General features: G+C 47.4%; 3 protein-coding genes and 2 long non-coding RNA genes across 9 annotated transcripts; 3 read left to right on the plus strand and 2 right to left on the minus strand.

Moving 5' to 3' along the window:
* Positions 1–50: 50 nt before the first annotated feature.
* On the plus strand, positions 51–2,078 carry LOC136190821 (phosphoethanolamine N-methyltransferase-like). 3 transcript variants are annotated; one of them, XR_010670626.1, is made up of 11 exons: positions 51–224; positions 294–383; positions 427–522; positions 594–722; positions 772–903; positions 971–1,087; positions 1,143–1,255; positions 1,310–1,466; positions 1,532–1,607; positions 1,664–1,772; positions 1,829–1,900. XR_010670626.1 is itself a non-coding variant. In XM_065979095.1 (11 exons), the coding sequence occupies exons 1-10, from the start codon at positions 93–95 to the stop codon at positions 1,849–1,851; spliced, it is 1,098 nt and encodes a 365-aa protein (XP_065835167.1). In that variant the 5' UTR covers positions 51–92; the 3' UTR covers positions 1,852–1,900; positions 1,953–2,078. The 3 variants fall into 3 exon arrangements, 1 of the variants encoding a protein (XP_065835167.1); XR_010670627.1 differs by having other exon boundaries at positions 1,310–1,463; XM_065979095.1 differs by lacking the exon at positions 1,532–1,607 and adding an exon at positions 1,953–2,078.
* Positions 2,079–2,316: 238 nt separating this feature from the next.
* LOC136191183 (uncharacterized) lies at positions 2,317–3,435 on the minus strand. Its single transcript, XR_010670790.1, has 3 exons — positions 3,319–3,435; positions 2,805–2,859; positions 2,317–2,752 (listed from the first exon to the last, which is right to left on the minus strand). It is a non-coding gene; the product is annotated as an uncharacterized lncRNA (long non-coding RNA).
* Positions 3,436–8,589: 5,154 nt separating this feature from the next.
* LOC136190979 (uncharacterized) lies at positions 8,590–10,358 on the plus strand. Of its 3 annotated transcripts, XM_065979267.1 has the most exons (5): positions 8,590–8,606; positions 8,659–8,986; positions 9,511–9,612; positions 9,681–9,788; positions 9,837–10,358. In XM_065979267.1, exons 2-5 carry the CDS (start codon positions 8,710–8,712, stop codon positions 10,256–10,258), a joined length of 909 nt encoding a protein of 302 aa, XP_065835339.1. In that variant the 5' UTR covers positions 8,590–8,606; positions 8,659–8,709; the 3' UTR covers positions 10,259–10,358. The 3 variants fall into 3 exon arrangements, with proteins under 3 accessions (XP_065835339.1, XP_065835341.1, XP_065835338.1); XM_065979269.1 differs by lacking the exon at positions 8,590–8,606 and having other exon boundaries at positions 8,642–8,986; XM_065979266.1 differs by lacking the exons at positions 8,590–8,606; positions 8,659–8,986 and adding an exon at positions 8,995–9,437.
* Positions 10,359–10,540: 182 nt separating this feature from the next.
* LOC136191150 (uncharacterized) lies at positions 10,541–15,764 on the minus strand. Its single transcript, XR_010670774.1, has 10 exons — positions 15,465–15,764; positions 15,055–15,407; positions 14,736–14,990; positions 14,605–14,673; positions 14,471–14,540; positions 14,333–14,404; positions 14,224–14,278; positions 13,080–14,173; positions 11,964–13,025; positions 10,541–11,909 (listed from the first exon to the last, which is right to left on the minus strand). It is a non-coding gene; the product is annotated as an uncharacterized lncRNA (long non-coding RNA).
* LOC136191149 (uncharacterized) lies at positions 10,611–11,813 on the plus strand. Its single transcript, XM_065979447.1, has 2 exons — positions 10,611–10,947; positions 11,012–11,813. Exons 1-2 carry the CDS (start codon positions 10,653–10,655, stop codon positions 11,359–11,361), a joined length of 645 nt encoding a protein of 214 aa, XP_065835519.1. The 5' UTR covers positions 10,611–10,652; the 3' UTR covers positions 11,362–11,813.
* Positions 15,765–16,967: the final 1,203 nt, after the last annotated feature.

Raw genomic sequence — 16,967 nt, forward strand, 5'->3', positions numbered from 1 at the left:
TCGATAAGAATATGAGAAAACATGTGGGATGGGTGCATCCGGGAAATCGAAAGAGAGCTTACAAGCAAAACCTTTATATCTCTGGCGAAACGATGGCTACGAACGATTCAGCCGACTCGTCGAAGGACTTCTGCGACGAGTTCTACACGGAAGACACCATTGCAGCCTTCGAAAAGCTGAACGGTCACGGCTACATCGGAAGCCAAGGAAAAGCGATGACAGAGGTACGTTCGAACCATCGAACCACGCGTAGATCGAGGCGATTTATCGTCGTCGTAAAACTGCCTGTATAGGAAATGGCTCCATTGCTCAGTCCCAAGGAAGGAGACAAGATTCTCGACGTCGGATCGGGGATCGGGGGCATGGCCATTCATCTAGCAAAAGTAGAGGAGACAGCAGTGATATTAGGTGTATATGCTACTGTAGGTCTATGGAGCCGACGTACTTGGCATCGACATTTCAACCGCCGTAATTAAAGTCGGTAGAATGCGAGCAGCGTCGGCGGATTTGGGCAAAGGAAATGTAAGTCAAATTTAATTAATTAATTTATTAAATTAAATTAAATTAAATTGATTAAATTAATTATCTTTTAGGTTAGTTTTGATGTGGCAGATGCCATGCAGGCGAATATTTCCGAGGGCGCGTACGATTTTGTTATTCTGCGTTCGGCCTTTATGCACTTTCCCTACGACGTCAAGTATCCTTTATTGGAGAAGACCTTCGTGAGTCGTCCGGCCTATGTATGTATTTTTTCGAGTACTGGAATTTTAGAAATGGCTTAAGCCCGGCGGTCGATTTCTGCTGAATGACATGCATAGCGTCATTGAGCACGATGATCTGGCGCTACAGAATCACATGAAAAATCGTCACTGGTTCTTGCTTCCGATGGAGAAAATTCTGCAAGTAGGGTTTGACTCCTATAATGCCTGGAACACTATGTCAATATATATTTGTCAATGTATATTTGCAGTACTTGAAGGATATTGGATATGAAGTCGTTCTGTTGAAGGACAGAGGTGATGACTATGTGGATGCTATTGGCAAAGAAATAGCCGACTTCGAAGCGAGAAAAGAGGAGCTTTCAAAAGTCTGTTTAATTAATTAATTTATTTCACAGGTAGCTTTTATTTTTTTTGACGTAGGATGCTGCGGTGAAAAATATTCTCGAAGACACTCACTCTCACTGGAAATGGAAGATGGAATGGGCTAAGAAAAAGGCATTCGGAGAGCATTACATCCTGGCAGAAAAACCCAAGTAGACGATTTTGGACAGGGGACCGCGCGCCAGAGACACACCTCTGATTATTAGCGTGCAGCTCGCGCAGCCGGGGCTTCGAAAATCACGTGAAATTCTCCAAGAGGCCCATCGAGCGACGAGCGAACCTCGCGACGCACGGAGACCGCGAGGCCGGTCGAGAAGAGCGTGCACAGCGTCTCAACGGGAACTCGAAGCTGCCGGAAAGGTGGTGAGTCGAGCGGGGTCTCCGAGAGTCTTTTCAGTCTCGATCTCGCGTCACTTTTCTCTCCGCAGCGCGTCTCGCAGTCCTTCGCGAAGGAGCGCGTCTTCGTAAATGTGAAGATAGAGGCGCCACGTCGCCGGCCCGCCGGTGACGCTCCTCCCAATTCATTTCTCGCTTCGTAAACGATCGTTTTCTTTCGGCAGATTGCTTGCGCTCGCAACGGTAAAAGCACGAGCTCCGCGCGCGCGTCCTTTCTACATCCGCCTAAATCGCTTAGACGGAAAGACAAAGAAAGTCGTCGTTGGATCTTCAGTTGAGACGCGCCCACCAATTTATTTTATAGAAATAATTGTAGATTCAATTTGCAGGGTTTCTTTTTGTTACTGGCTGAGCGAATCTACTACGCCTTGAGTCTGGCGAGATGAGGAGGATAGGCCAAGGTGGTATGATTTTTTGTCACAGTCTTGTTGTCTAATTTTTTTGTTCTTTTAGCTCTTCCTCTGAGCGGACCTTATTGAAGGCGAAACGCCGACCGAAGAGAATGAACAGTTATCCTTTTGTATGCGTTTTTGCATGAGCGTAGTTTGTTGTTGCATGCGGCTTTTGATCCTCCAGTGTATGGAGACAAAAGCAAGCCCGGCTTTCGGGCGACTCGCGCCGCGCTTTGGAATAGTAGAGGCGCGCGCGAGTCGCCCGAAAGCCGGGCCTACGCGAGCGTGAGCGCGTCGTCCGCGCGCGTTGTACGTCGGATGCACGTGAAAGTAGGGGACACTATGTTCAAAATTTTATTAAAAATACAGTATACAAAAAAATCTGTCTGGCGTTTCTGCGTATTCTCTCCCCTCCCTCCCCCTCCCGGTGTGCCCCACCCGCCCCATACAGGAGCAGGCGAGGCACGGGTGAGACTGAGACTGCAGTCCCCACAGGTATGTGTGCCTGCTTGCGTACTCTGTCGACGCATGCAGGCACGTTTTCTGTAGGCGTCATTCTCCTGCAGAGACTGCCAATGAAATATAGCAGCCTCTATTAGAAGATACACGCCATGAAGTTGGGCAGTTTTTCGGCTCGTGCCCAGGAGACGTGGCAGTTTAGACGTTATTGCCTCATATCCAGAGGAGGCTATACAGGCAGTTTAGGAGAGAGCGACTATGAGGAAGTCGCAAATCTCCGCGGTCAGGCTGTTGATACCGACCCGTCGTGCCGAGGACGTTGGGACCGCGGTCAACCTCTTCGTCAGCTTCTTCTTCATCCAATGAGATGATATGAGATGAGAGTTGAGGAGAGAAGAAAGCCTCAAGACCAAAAGTAATTAAATATATGCTGCTGATTATTTTGTATGTTAACCTTTGGTTGCGTTGAGAACAATCAACTTCCTGTAGAGCACTTCCGGGCACGCGATCTACAAAATGCCAAATTAGCCAAAATTAGGAATCGAAGAGGCGAGCCAAATCGCTCAAAAACCGTGTTATAGTTCACGCTTTCTCTAAAATGGCTCGATCGCGAATCGACTTTCTAAGGGTTTCAAACGATAGATACTGGTCGCCTTAGACACTTAGCGCTGTCAGATCTTTGCTAGCTCACGAATTTGGAGAAGAAACGGAGCTCGAAATTTGGAGGCGGGGCGAGGGTCGTTCGGGCTCGTTTCGATCAAATAGAGCCGTTTTTTCGAAGTAAGCACATGGCATTCGATAAATATTGCGTCTGTAGACGCTATCTCGAAGGTTAGAGTCTGGGAGCCCCCAGAAGAGGTTACGCGACAAAGCGCCAGGTTCAGGCGACTACGTACGAAGCAGCGAAGAGGAATAAATGCATCAAGAAACGTTCTCGGTGCATTATAACGCGAGGAAGAGCATCGTACCTTGAGCCTTGTCCGCTTCGCGAAGCGGGGAACGCTTCTTCGTCGCGAAAATGGGTCTGAGCCAAGCCGACGCGTGCCCTGCTTGTTGTAGCGGCTGATTTGGAGCGAGGAGATGGCTTTCCTAGCTGCAGAAGCTGGATATCACTCATTCGCTTCTTTTTCTGCAAGCGAGAAGCCCCGGACGCGTACGATAAACACCCGAATGTGTACAGATAGATGTAGAAAAAGATACGGGTAAATTAAATGTACAAACACCCACTCGCACATCGAAAAAAAACCACCAAATTGTTTACGGCATGATTTTGTTCACCCTCCCTAACAGTAGCACTCGCAATCTTCCTTGTAATAAGATTTCCTGACGCGAGACATTTTCCAGCTATGAAGGCCTGACACCAAGGCAGACAGTACTCCAGCTAGCAGTCCAACCCACGTGTACCACTCATCTGAACCTCCTTTGACCATGCATTCAAAAAAGAACACGATAGTTGATAGGACATTGACTCCGATCAATAGAATTGAAAACCAGCCGCAGCACGTTTGACAGCACGGGTCACAACGCGATCCAAGCGTACAGGTCAAAAACGTTACGACAACGTGAACGATTGCGCAACCAAAAATGATCCATGATGCGTACTTCTCAAAATCGGATTCATACTCGTCGGGCGAACTTTCAACTGAATAGAGGTCTTTCGATGCCAGGAACTCGATCGTAAATATGGCGGCGAGACAGATCAAAGCTGCAAAGGCGTACCAACACGAAGGAGGAGACTGTGAAGTCATGACCTGCTGCTGCGATGTGTTGTGCTGTACTGGTGCTCTGATAACAACTCGCCGGGAAAATATACTGCAGGAAAACGTGTAAGGGGAAAGTCCGCAGAGCATTGCACCATCATGATGCGTGTATAATCTAATAACGTTGCTAAAGCAACACGATGAGCCGAACCTTAATTTTTGCACAAACGCCTGCAGATCAACGGTCTTTGCAAGCTTGAGATAAAGCAGTGTTGCAGCAAAACGCCTGTAAGTGAACGATGCTAACTACGAAACCCGCTTCAATCCCCCCGCGTAAAGGAACGATGGCCCACGTACGCGCCCACGAAATTGGGGAAAATGGCACGCGACACACGTACGAGAGCCGCTCACAAACGCTCTCTATAGGCGACATTAGACGCCACTAACGAGGCTTACTAATTCATTAACGAACGATTTAGGAGCAATGATAGAGAAAATGCGCTACACCCTAGGTTGGAGAACGTGTCAACGCGGTCTGAGGACAAGCAGAAAGGAGCAAGCAGATTGACTTTCACTTTCAGTTTTATTCGAGATAGCTCAACACAATGGATCAAAAATGTTACTGTACATCAAAACATTTGCCTATTGTCATCCGCACAGTGGCAACATGAAAGCAGAGAGGACAAACTGCCCGAAAGCAATCCTCCCAGCGCTTTCAGTATATGACCGTCAATCATGCACTTATAGGATACGACACAAGTCACAGCAAAGTTGACCCAAGTCACTATAGCAGAAACGGCTCTCGCATCCTCGTGTCTTTTACAACAGCAGCAAAGGCACATTCCCGCACACATGCATGCGTGGGCAACCGTTCCACCGAAGGCCCATTTAGCTCCTTCTTCGAGAACAGACTTCAGATGAGATAGGTACTCTTTGCGCGCCAGTCTCGAATCGATGTCGCCAGCGATGTAGTGCTCAATAACACCAGTGACGGCGAGGAGGACTGCGCTAAGAAAGGCAAGGCGGGCGCTCATGACGGGGACGCGTTTTCCTGGACACTGGCTCTCGTAGCAACGATCTTCCTTTATTGGGTAGGGAGAGTTCGGATTACAAAAGAAAATTTCCCTGCCACGTCGTCAGATATTCTAATTGCTTCCAAGTCCCCTTGTTAATTAAATGAGAAAGCATGCACGACATGGGAGTTGCCCTTATTCAAATGCTCGTCTTTGGTAATACGGCGAACCTTTTCATGGCATATAAAGATCGAATTCGCAGAAGCGTTCAATCTAAGTGAAAAGGCTCTCTGTGACAGTAGCTACAAAAGAACGGCCCTGCATGGGTAGGAGAAACGCTGTGTTAAAACAGGTATACTGTATAGCCACAACAGAAGGAAGATTTTTTAAGGTCTGAACGTGGCGCACAGATCACGGTGCTTCACACAGATCACGGTGCTTCACACAGATAGTACACAAACTGGAAAACGGATGTCAGCCATGAAAAAAATCCGCAACATTTGTACGCTGTTTCACCCTCGATTGAGCAGTTGTACCACACAGCACTATCTACAAGAAAGAGGAAGACCTCTATCACCCAAGGCGGAATATCTTCCGAACAACACCAGCCTATCACAAACACGACCACGTGAAAAACCGCGCCAAAAAAGGCTGCTTCGCTCCCTTCGTTGAGATCAGACCGAACAGAGGGATCACCACGGTAATATTCGTCGCGATCAAGCCTCGAATTGATGTGTACAGACATGTAGTATTGCGATGCGCTCACGAAGATGGTTAGAAAGAGGCTAGCGGGATGAAAGGAGCTCTTGGCCATAAAAAAGAGTCCCCAACTTGAAATAAATGGTTCCCGTACGTATTATCAGATTAATTACTTCCTTAGCGTTGTAAACAAAACAGGTGAAGTAAAATGAATACACAATCATATGCCGTCTACGTGAACAGGAAGGCTTGTATGAAACGGCAAATAGGAGTGCGTTAGCAAAAACAGGCAAGGACAAACTAGACAGAACTTGGAGGCAGTTATACCGGACAAAGATCATACAATAATAAAAAATGGATCGCAAAATTGTCTGTCTGCTCTCTTAAGGTTCATCAAAGCTTCTGCTGCTTCAATAGAGTGAATCAACGCCCCCACTGTTGATACAATGCCAAAAAACAGTGCGGCCAGAGCGTAGAGCATTTCTCCCTCAATCATGCACTCATAGAACACGCCAACAGTCGCAATAGAATCGACAAGAGTGATCAGAACGGAAAGACTTTGTCCCAAGCAACAGCAGCAGAAAAACATTCCCGCAGCCAAGCAGCCGTGGGCGACCGTTCCGTACCATGCTGCTGTAGTTCCCATTTCAAGTATAGACTTCAAAAGCGGAGAATCATATTCATGCCGCTCCAGTCTCAAATGAATGTCGCTAGAGATGTAGTGCTCAATGGCGCCAGTGATGGCGAGCAGAATAGCGCAAACAAAGGCTAGAGACGGGTTGCTCATAACCGTGACGCGTTTTCCTGGATACTGGCTCTCTCTCGTAGTAACGATCTCGTTTTCCTATTGCAAAGGGAAAGTCCATGAAGTTTCCCTGCCGTCTCTGGTAATCTAATTACATCGAAGTCCCCTAGTCTGGCATTATGAATGCGAGAAAACGTTTTCCACAATGAAAACCTAAAGCACGACGCCCGGAGAGCCTCCTCATGTTTGGTACTCTCATTTAGCTTGCCTGGCTTATAATACAATGCAATAATGACAAGCGTTAGCCAGGATAAGACAGGAGTCAAGCAGAAGCCACAGCCAACGTCTCTGTAATCGATGGCAGATCCGAAATGGAAGACTCATCTCTTGCCAAATCTATCTACCGTCACCGAGAGCATCTTCGTTACCGGCACCTTCCTCGATCTACTCATATCTTACGGACTCATAGACATGAACCAGCGCGCAAGAATTGATCTGGCCGGAATAGAAAGCGACAAAGCCACAAAACTCTTCGACGTTCTCATCAGATGTCCACCGGGCTCGTTCGACAAATTCTGCCGAGCCCTTGACGAAACATCGCAAGGGCACTTAGCCAAAATATTGCGAGGTAGATAGAGATAGCACTAAGAGAACTTCTGCAGACTAACGGAGTCGCGTTTTGTCGTTTTCATGCCCTAAATTCGTGTATTCGAGATCCCATGCATGAGGTCATAGGCCAAAAATACACTTTCAGTTTCGAATCCTAGCTCGAAGGGGCGTTGACATGGCGAACGACGGTCCCCGTCGACTCGACGTTCTACGTGATGATTACATGCACGCATTTGAGCCGAACGTTACGCGTTAGGCTAGCAATACCTTTCTGGGATACCTCTAATTAAGAGAGAGTAATTTCGGAGGACGAGTACGATCGAGGAATTGTCCAGCAATAGGCACACGATCGACGGCCAAGAATATCAAAATACTCGTTACGGATTACTTGCTGAGAGGCCCCGACGACGATTTAGATAAAATTATCGAAGCTCTGCGCGTTTCGGAGCAGGAGCATCTCGCCGAGAGACTACAGTCTTTAGAAAAAAGTGCGGATCGCTTGTACAGTAGAACTGTAGCCTTGTGTGATTATGAGCATATAAACTCATCAGACGCTGTGATTAATAATTAAAGGCGCTTTTAATTTCTTTAGGAGCTGCGGCGCCGCCGCCGCCAAGGCCGCCGCCCACTAGTCCACGAGAAGAAGATGAACCTGATGGCGGAAAACGATTCGCAGACACGGTCCTAGCTAAGCAAGCCACTGAAGGCTTTCTCTACGATCTGGCTGACCAATCTCAAATGGACTGGAAGGCCATAGCTCGGAGATTAGGATTTCTGCAAACGGAAATAGGAGCAATAGAAAAGAAACATCCCGACGAGGTCAAAGAGCAGTGCATTGATATGCTCTGCAAATGGCTAAATCGAGAGGGCAGCGCAGGCACTCTAGCCGTTCTGAAAGAGGCCTACCAGAAGGCCAAACTCATTAGACAATTCGAAACGGCGGTGAAGGAACATGAATTTTGACGGGAATTTGCTGTTCCTTGCCACTAATCGCTGGAAATGTAGAACTGACGCACATCCCTTAGAGTTTGATGTTTTCTTTCCTTACGTATATGTGGCTGACAGGACCTGGCATCTCCACTTTTAGAACCGATTCTTTGCCAAATGTCGTAATACAGATAAAATTAGCTAACATTTTTTGTAGACAACAGACCGGCGTAATGGACTCATTGACACGGCAGAATTGATCTGCTGCGCGCGTTCAACAAATTCGTAGCTTAGAGCAAGACAAATCACGTGCATTACATAACCGGCATCTCGCTGAGCGACTATAAGGTCTTTCGATAGAAAGGCGGATCTTTTAGACACTCTAAGTGAGTCTTAGAACAGTTGTATATAATATGAGTCAAAACTCAACACTCGCTTTATTTGTAGACGTTCTTTGGTAATCTAATTACGTCGAAGTCCCCTATGAATGCGAGAGAACGTTTTCCGCGATGAAAATCTAAAGCACTACGCCTGGAGTGCCTCCTTATAGATGCTCACGTCTGGTACTTTCATTTAGCTCGCCTGGCTTATAATACAATGCCATAATTCAATTAGAACAAACGTTAGCCAGGATAAAACAGAAGTCAAGTCAGAAGTCTCTCTCTAATGATGGCAGTAGATCCAAAGTGGAAGACTCATCTCGTGCCAAATACTGCTACCGTCACAGAGGGCATCTTCGTTAAAGGCGCCCTCCTCGATCAACTCGTATCTTACGAACTCATAGACATGGATCAGCGCGCAAGAATCGATCTGGTCGGAATAGAAAGCGACCAAGCAACAGAACTCTTCAAAGTTCTCAGGAAACGCCCGCCGGGCTCGTTCGACAAATTCTGCCAAGCCCTTGACGAAACATCGCAAGGACACCTAGCCAAAATATTGCAAGGTAGATAGAGACAGCACTTAGAGAACTTCTGCAGACTAACGGAGTCCCGTTTTGTCGTTTCTATGCCCTAAAATTCGTGTATTCGAGATCACATGCATGAGGTCATAGGCCAAAAATACACTTTCACTTTCAAATCCAAGCTCCAAGGGCGTTGACATGGCGAACGACAGACCCCGTCGACTCGACGTTTTACGCGACGATTACGCGTATTTGAGCCAAAATTTACGCGTTAGCAAAGCCTTTCTGGGATACCTGTTTCAAGAGAGAGTAATTTCGAGTGACGAGCACGAGGAATTGTCCGGCCGAAAGCACACGACGGCCGAAAAGATTGAACTGCTCGTTATGGATTACTTGCTGAGAAGCCCCGACGACGATTTAGATAAAATTATCAAAGCTCTGCGGGTTTCCGAGCAGAAGCATCTCGCTAAGCGACTAGAGTCCTTAGATAAAAGTGCGAATCACTTTACTATATTTATAATTCGTGATGATGATGATGAGCATATAAAGACGCTGTTCGCCTTTAGAAACTAACGGAGGAGGCGGAGGAGGAGGAGGAGACGACTCGGAACCTGCTGGTGGGACAGAAGCGCTGCGGGTTTCAGGGCGACTAACGTCTTCAGATAAAAGTGCGAATCGCTTATTAAAACTATTATTGCCTTGTGATTGTGATTATGAGCATATATTTCGCCTTTAGAGACTAAAGGAGGAGCAGACAAATCTGACGGTAGAAAACGATCCGCGAAAACTCCGCGGGTTTCAAAGAAGGAGCCTCCCGCTAAGCGAGTCAAGTCTTCAGATAAAAGTGCGAATCGCTCCATGATTGTGATAATAAGCATATAAACTTTTTTAGAGACTAAAGACAAACCTGACGGTACGAAACGATCCGCAAAAGCTCTGCAGGTTTCGGAGAAGGAGCCTCGAGGAGGAGAAGGAGAAGGAGAAGGAGAAGGAGGAGACGAACCTGACGGTGGTGAACGACCCGCAGACGCTGTTCCAGCTAAGCAAGCCACTGAAAAATTTCTCTACAATCTCGCTAAGCATTCTCAAAACGACTGGAAAGACATAGCTCGGGAATTGGGATTTAAGCAAGCGGAAATGGGAGCAATAGAAAAGAAACATTTCAGCGACGTTAAAGAGCAGTGCATCGAAATGCTCTGCAGATGGCGAAATAGAACGGACAGCAAAGGCACTCTAGCCGTTCTGAAAACGGCCTATAAAGAGGCCCAGCAAATTACGCAATTCGAAACGGCGGTGGAGGAAAAAATATTCTGACGAGAATTTGCTGTCCTTGCTACTACTGTACCCGCTGATGAAAATCCCTAAGCTGATTTTTTCTTGTCATTACCAACATGCATACATGTGGCTGACAGCACCTATTCTTTCTCCAAACGTCATATAGCGCAGACCTCATCGCATCTAGAAGAATACGGTAGCTAAAATTTCCTTTGTACTGTAGACAACAGATTGACCTGCTAAGGGACTTACAGGACCTACGAATCAGCAGAATTGATCTGGCCGGAATTGAAGTTAGCCAAATAAATGCGACTGAGTTATCGATCTGCGTGTGCTTAACAAATTCGTGGCTCGGCCAGAGAGCGAGACGGATCACGTGCATTAGGTCATAGGACAAAAATAAACTTTCAATTTCAATCGATCCTAGTCTAACATGGCGAAGGACAGTTCCCGTCGGCTCGACATTCTGCGCGACGATTACACGCATTTGAGCCAAACGCTACGCATTAGCGATGCCTTTCTTGGACACCTCTTTCAAGGAAGAGTAATTTCGAAGGAAGAGCTCGACGAATTGTCTGGTCAAAGGCACACGACGGCCCAGAAGATTAGAACACTCATTACTGATTACTTGCTGAGAGGTCCCGACGACGATTTAGATAAGATTATCGAAGCTTTGCGGGTTTCGGAGCAGAAGCATCTCGCTGAGCGACTACAGTCTTTAGATAAAGGTGCGAATATATACACTCTTACGAATACGAGCCAATGAACTCATCAGACGCTTTTCGCCTTTAGAAACCAAAGGAAAAGGAGGAGATGAACCTGACGGTGGGAAACGATCTGCAGACACTGTCCTAGCTAAGCAAGCTACTGAAGACTTTCTCTACGATCTGGCTGACCAATCTCAAATGGACTGGAAGGCCATAGCTCGGAAATTAGGAGGATTTGGGCAAGCGGAAATAGGAGCAATAGAAAAGCAACATTTCGGCGATGTCAAAGAGCAGTGCATTGAAATGCTCTGCAAATGGCTAAATCGAGAGGGCAGCGCAGGCACTCTAGCCGTTCTGAAAAAGGCCTACAAGGAGGCTAAACTCCTTAAACAATTCGAAACAGCGGTGACGGAACACAAATTTGAGGCGAAATAGCTGTTCCTTGCCGTCACTGAAATTGTAGAACTGACTCGCAAATCCCCCGAATTGATGTTTTGTCGTTTACGTAGACGTGGGATTTAGTCCTTGTCCGAACGACGCATAAAGAAAAAAAGTTGTCGCTCTCGAAGTGTTGCACTGCTTCAAGTCCGCCGCCCAATCGTCGCCAAACGTCCTGCAGACGTATTCTCCACCGCCAGCCTGCCAGGATGAAGCGCGGCGGAAGACCTCATTGAACGCGAAGCCTCTACCACGCTGAGTTCACATCATACGCGAGGACTCGGATCGCGTTGCAACGCTTCCAGAGACCACTTGCTCCTGCGGGAGCAACGCCGGCCCTGATTCCCGCAGCCGCGACAGGATATCCCTGGCCGCGATACGCCATGCACGCGCGCACAGGTCACCTCGCACTTAGCGCGACGGTCCATCCATGGTCCATCTGTCTATCCTGCGCGCGCGCAAAAAAAAACTATAAAAATCAGAGAAACATGCATTTTTTCTTCGTGCTGCTTGCGGGTCTCTTCAGCAGACATCTCCAGAGAAAACTAAAAATTGACAGACATCAATATGCAATAACTGCAGAAAGCAATGCGCCTTACCTCGGTCGCTTATAGCCATACGAACACTGGTGGCAGATACTTCAATGCTGCCATTGCTGTTGCTCTCCTACAAACAAAAAAGACAATGCATGTAGCCTAAAATTTCAAGTTAGATATAGTACAGAGAAATTATAAATATTAAAAACCTAGATTACCTCAACTATCCATTGACCTAAAAAGTAAAAAACCCTACCAAACTACTAAGTAAAACCTAAACTACGCCTAAAAGACAAATAAGATAATAGATTTATTGGCGAATTTTAATCAACCTAAATTACCTCAGATATCCATTGACCTAAAAAACCCCACACTAAAGGAAACCTGAACTACACCTAAAAAGACGATTTTTTATACAGAGTCACCTAAATTACCTCACAATCCATTGACCTAAAATATATCCTATATGCTAATAAACCTAAATTACCTCGCAAATCCATTGAAATGGTCTAACCGGCGGCCGCCAGCTAAGCACGTTTGTGATGTGGGGAGCTACAAGCCTATCTACACATCGGACACCGCCCTACCTACTGGCGGCCGCCCTAAGCCCTAATGCATCGCAACCGCTAGCGTAGTTTGCATGGCGAAGCACGAATGCACACACATTTTTATATGATGATGATGATGATGCATGATTTTTGTTGTCCCACTACGCTCTCTGCCACGTGCATAAACAAGACCCCGGGAAGCATTTTTAGTAATATTTTTTTGAAAATAAAAAGGGTGAGCTTCATGCTGTGATGCCATTGCCCCACACTCGCGAGCCCTCCCCCTCTATGATGCGTGCCCTAGTGACATGTACTAGACCCGGGAGCTGAAGCAATAGCAAAACAAGCAATTCACTCGCTATGCACGCAGCAGAGAGCCGACCCCTTAGGTGCACGCCTACACCTGGATGGAGGGACCCTTTGGAATGCGGTGCGAACCTGTCAAGTCTTCTCTTCATCTGGTGGAAGGATCTCTGACTATCCTTCTCCCCAACTTTATCCCATTGTCTTCGGCGGGAGAACCTTTGCTATTCTCCTCCCCTTATCGTCTGCAGATGAAGTTCTTTTTACCATCACGCTAAAAGATCAAGCATAAATGATATTGAATTAGAGAATGGCAATACACTAGTACCTGTAATCTGCTTGCTGCCGGACTACAAACACTAGTAGTAGATACTTAGCCACACACAACGCCGTCTTCGCTGTTGCTATCCTACAAATACAAACAAACAAACACACGCAGCCTAAAATTACGAGTTAGATAGCACAGAGAATTTAAATTTAATTAAAAACCTAGATTACCTCAGCTATCCATTGACCTAAAAACCCTAAGCTATTAATTAAAAACCTAGAGTACACTACACCTAAAAGACGGATGAGATAAAGACTCATTAGCTAATTTTATTCAACCTAAATTACCTCAGATATCCATTGACCTAAAAAACCCTACACTAAATGGAAACCTAAACTACGCCTAAAAATCCGATTAGAGAAATTTTTGATACAAAGTCACCTAAATTACCTCACTAATCCATTGACCTAAAATATATCCTATATTCTAATACACCTAAATTACCTCACAAATCCATTGAAATGGTCTAACCGGCGGCCGCCAGCTAAGCACGTTTTGTGATGAGGGGAGCTACAAGCCTAAGCTACACATCGGACACCGCCCTACCTACTGGCAGCCGCCCTAAGCCCTAATGCATCGCAACCGCTAGCGTAGTTTGCATGGCGAAGCACGAATGCACACACATTTTTATATGATGATGATGATGATGATGCATGATTTTTGTTGTCCCACTACGCTCTCTGCCACGTGCATAAACAAGACCCCGGGAAGAATTTTAGTACTGTATTATTTTTTTTGAAAATAAAAAGGGTGAGCTTCATGCTGTGATGCCATTGCCCCACACTCGCGAGCCCTCCCCCTCTAAGATGCGTGCCCTAGTGACCATGTACTAGACCCGGGAGCTGAAGCAATGGCAAAACAAGCAATTCACTCGCTATGCACGCAGCAGAGAGACGACCCCTTAGGTGCACGCCTACACCTGTATGGAGGGACCCTTTGGAATGCGGTGCAAACCTGTTGGGTCTTCTCTTCATCTGGTGGAAGGATCTCTGACTATCCTTCTCCCCCAACTTTATCCCATTGTCTTAGGCGGGAGAACCTTTGCTATTCTCCTCCCCTAATCAACAGGTGACGTCACAATAAAGACGTCATATCTAAATCAATAAATCAAACACGTGACAACCGATTACAATAATTATTATACCCTTCACGTGGGTGCGCGCTCTGACGTCGGTTCTCTGACGTCGCGTGCACGCTGTCTAAAATGGAGGCGTGAGAAAATCGATCGGAATGAAATTCGACGCGTCGCTTACGTCTTTCGCAGCTGCGATGGCGTCGATCCGTTCTCCTTCGTCTCGAAACGAAAGCGGAGCGTCGTCGCTTTTCTAGAAAACGAGCGCGCGGATGTGAACGGAAGTGGCGCGACGGAGAAAAAGGGGGGCGCTACTCACCGGCGAGCGGAGGCGCCAGTCCATCGCTCCCAATGAGTGAAAGCGTGCTATCGCGCGTCGTACGCGCGATCTAGAAAGCGTAGTTCGATTGGATACCCGGATTCGCGATGGACGAGCGTGAAGCGATCGCTTACCAGCACGCGGGCCACGTGGCGCCCGTCTTCGCGATAGGGCGCAATCCTTCGCAAAGGACTGCGGGATTCCTGCGAAAAAAGACCGTGGTGAGTTGAATTGTTCGAAAAATTGGCTCTTTATCGTTCTTTACCGCTGTCTTCGGAGTCCCCGCCCATGTTTCTTGGCTTCGGAAGCCCGCCGCGAGGCGGTATGCTTCTCTTCTCGGCCGCCCTGAGCGCGAAGATGAACGATTCGTGGCCGCCGTGGGCTGGAGCGGCACGCCGCGAGGCGTGCGTCCGCTTTCGACGAGTTTTTGGCCGAGAATGACGAACAGACTTTCCACCTGACTCACTGCGACCAATCACGACGTTCGCTGGTGTTAGAAGAAAAAACCCGGACTTCCGGACTAGAAAATATTGAGAGTACACGTAGGCGATATGTATGAGAAAATATTTTTATTAAAGACGCACTGCAGTACTTAGTTCCATTTCTCTTTTATCTCAGCGGAGATTTGATCGAAGCAAAGAAAAAAAATGATCGTCACTGTCAGATAAGACTTTCCCCCACGAAAAAGGGCAAACAATTTTTCCATTCAAATGCTCGGGATAGCTGATCATCCACAGACAACCAATCAAAATCGACAATTTTCACTTCCCTTCGTCGTCGAAGAGAATATTGGAGGGACGAAAATCGAGCTTCCATTCATGAAGAAAATTGACAAATTAAATCTGGGAATCGCTCTCTCAGGAATTGAATAGTCCGAATAAATTAATTTGGCCTCTGGCAGTAGCAGAGAAGACCACGGAACGCTGGAAAAAGACACCTAGTGTAGAAAATGAGCCTCGCGAGAAAGGAATTCAAATATGGCGGACCCTCTTACCCTTGGAGTGACAAAATACGCGTTTCGCATGGCCAAGTGGGTTCTAACGGCAGCAATCCTGCCCGAGTGCCCTTTTCGGTTCTTTCTTTGTTCGTTAGAAGGTTAGAAAACGAGCTGAAGTCGCGATAGTCGCCGATAACGATCGGAGTCTTCCATGAGGCGACTTCGCCACTGAAAACTGCCCTGTGTGGCTCGCTAAGGACATCGGCGAAGAGGAAAAAGCTGAACGAAGAGTTGCGGCGGGTACACGGCGCTTCCTTCAGCAGTTTTTCGCCGTAGAATCGACGTATCGCCGGATCTTGAACGAAGCGAAAGCGCGCTAACGAACTTTTGCGCGCGTGCAAAAAATGAGCTGCGAAAGCAAGAAAAGAAAGAGAAAGATGTAACTAACAGCGATTTCGTTTCGTCGTGGCCACGTTTTCTTCGCCATCTTGTTCGATGTAGGTGCGATATATGTCGCCTCTAACCGAAATCGTTATGCAATATTTCATCAGACCGGAATCGAAACCGGTTTGCCGTTTGACACCTTCTCTCGAAAGAGCCAATGAGCACAAAGAGCGGAAACCAGCAAGCCAATCAGAGCGATGGGCGGGGTCACAGTATATAAGGAGCACGCGCCCCCAATTTCCTTCAGTCGCGGCAGAGGGTGGATGGGTCGCGGAGCAATCTGCGTCTCGTTCTTGACGGATCGACCCGGGAGCTTTGGCAAAAGGCAAGTCTGGATAGTTGACTCAGCGTAGCCCACGGTATAACGCCGTGCCGGAGCCTGTAGGCAGGGCAATGGGGGGCTTCGGCCTCGGTCAACGCACTGGGATCCGCGATTACTGCGGTCTTATTGTCGCTAATGGGCACGACTCACGCTAGGCTCGAGTGAGAAACGGCTCAGAGGGGGTGTTGCAAGCGGCCTGGTTGCCGGCACTTTTCTCACCCGACAGCGCGATTAGACCAAAGATAATCCGACCCAGGAGACTTCGATTCCGGCATGCACTGTCTTTATTGTCGACTCCTACAAACAGTGGTTGACCGCTCTCCATCTCGCAAGCGCCGGTTCTTCTCAGCGGAAGACATACCGAAGCGTTTGGTACCACCGCGCCGGGGGACTCGGTATCAGGGGCCGACTCTACATCAAGGCGGGTACTGATTGGGCTGGCCGATGACGCCGCGACTCGCCCTAACTTTTTGGAACGGGTGGCCATTGCTTTTGCGGTGGCTGCCTTGGGCTACGAAGCGTCCGAACCTCCGCGCGGTGTAGCCTGGATAGCGCGAATACGGACGCAGCAAAAAGGTACGTACAACGATTTTTTGACAGATACTAATTTTTTTCTTTTTTTTTAGGCCAGGACATCGAAGGAGGATTTTTTTAGGTCGCGCGCTGGATGAAGGAAAACGATCGAAGGACGAGGACAGAAGGAAAAATGAACAGCTCGACGACGAGCACGAAGAAAAAGCGAGAGATCCACGAAGAAGACTGGACGATCGAAAGAATGATATTAGATTAATTTT

The sequence above is a fragment of the Oscarella lobularis genome, chromosome 9 (genome assembly GCF_947507565.1).
Source record: "Oscarella lobularis chromosome 9, ooOscLobu1.1, whole genome shotgun sequence".
NCBI lineage: Eukaryota > Metazoa > Porifera > Homoscleromorpha > Homosclerophorida > Oscarellidae > Oscarella > Oscarella lobularis.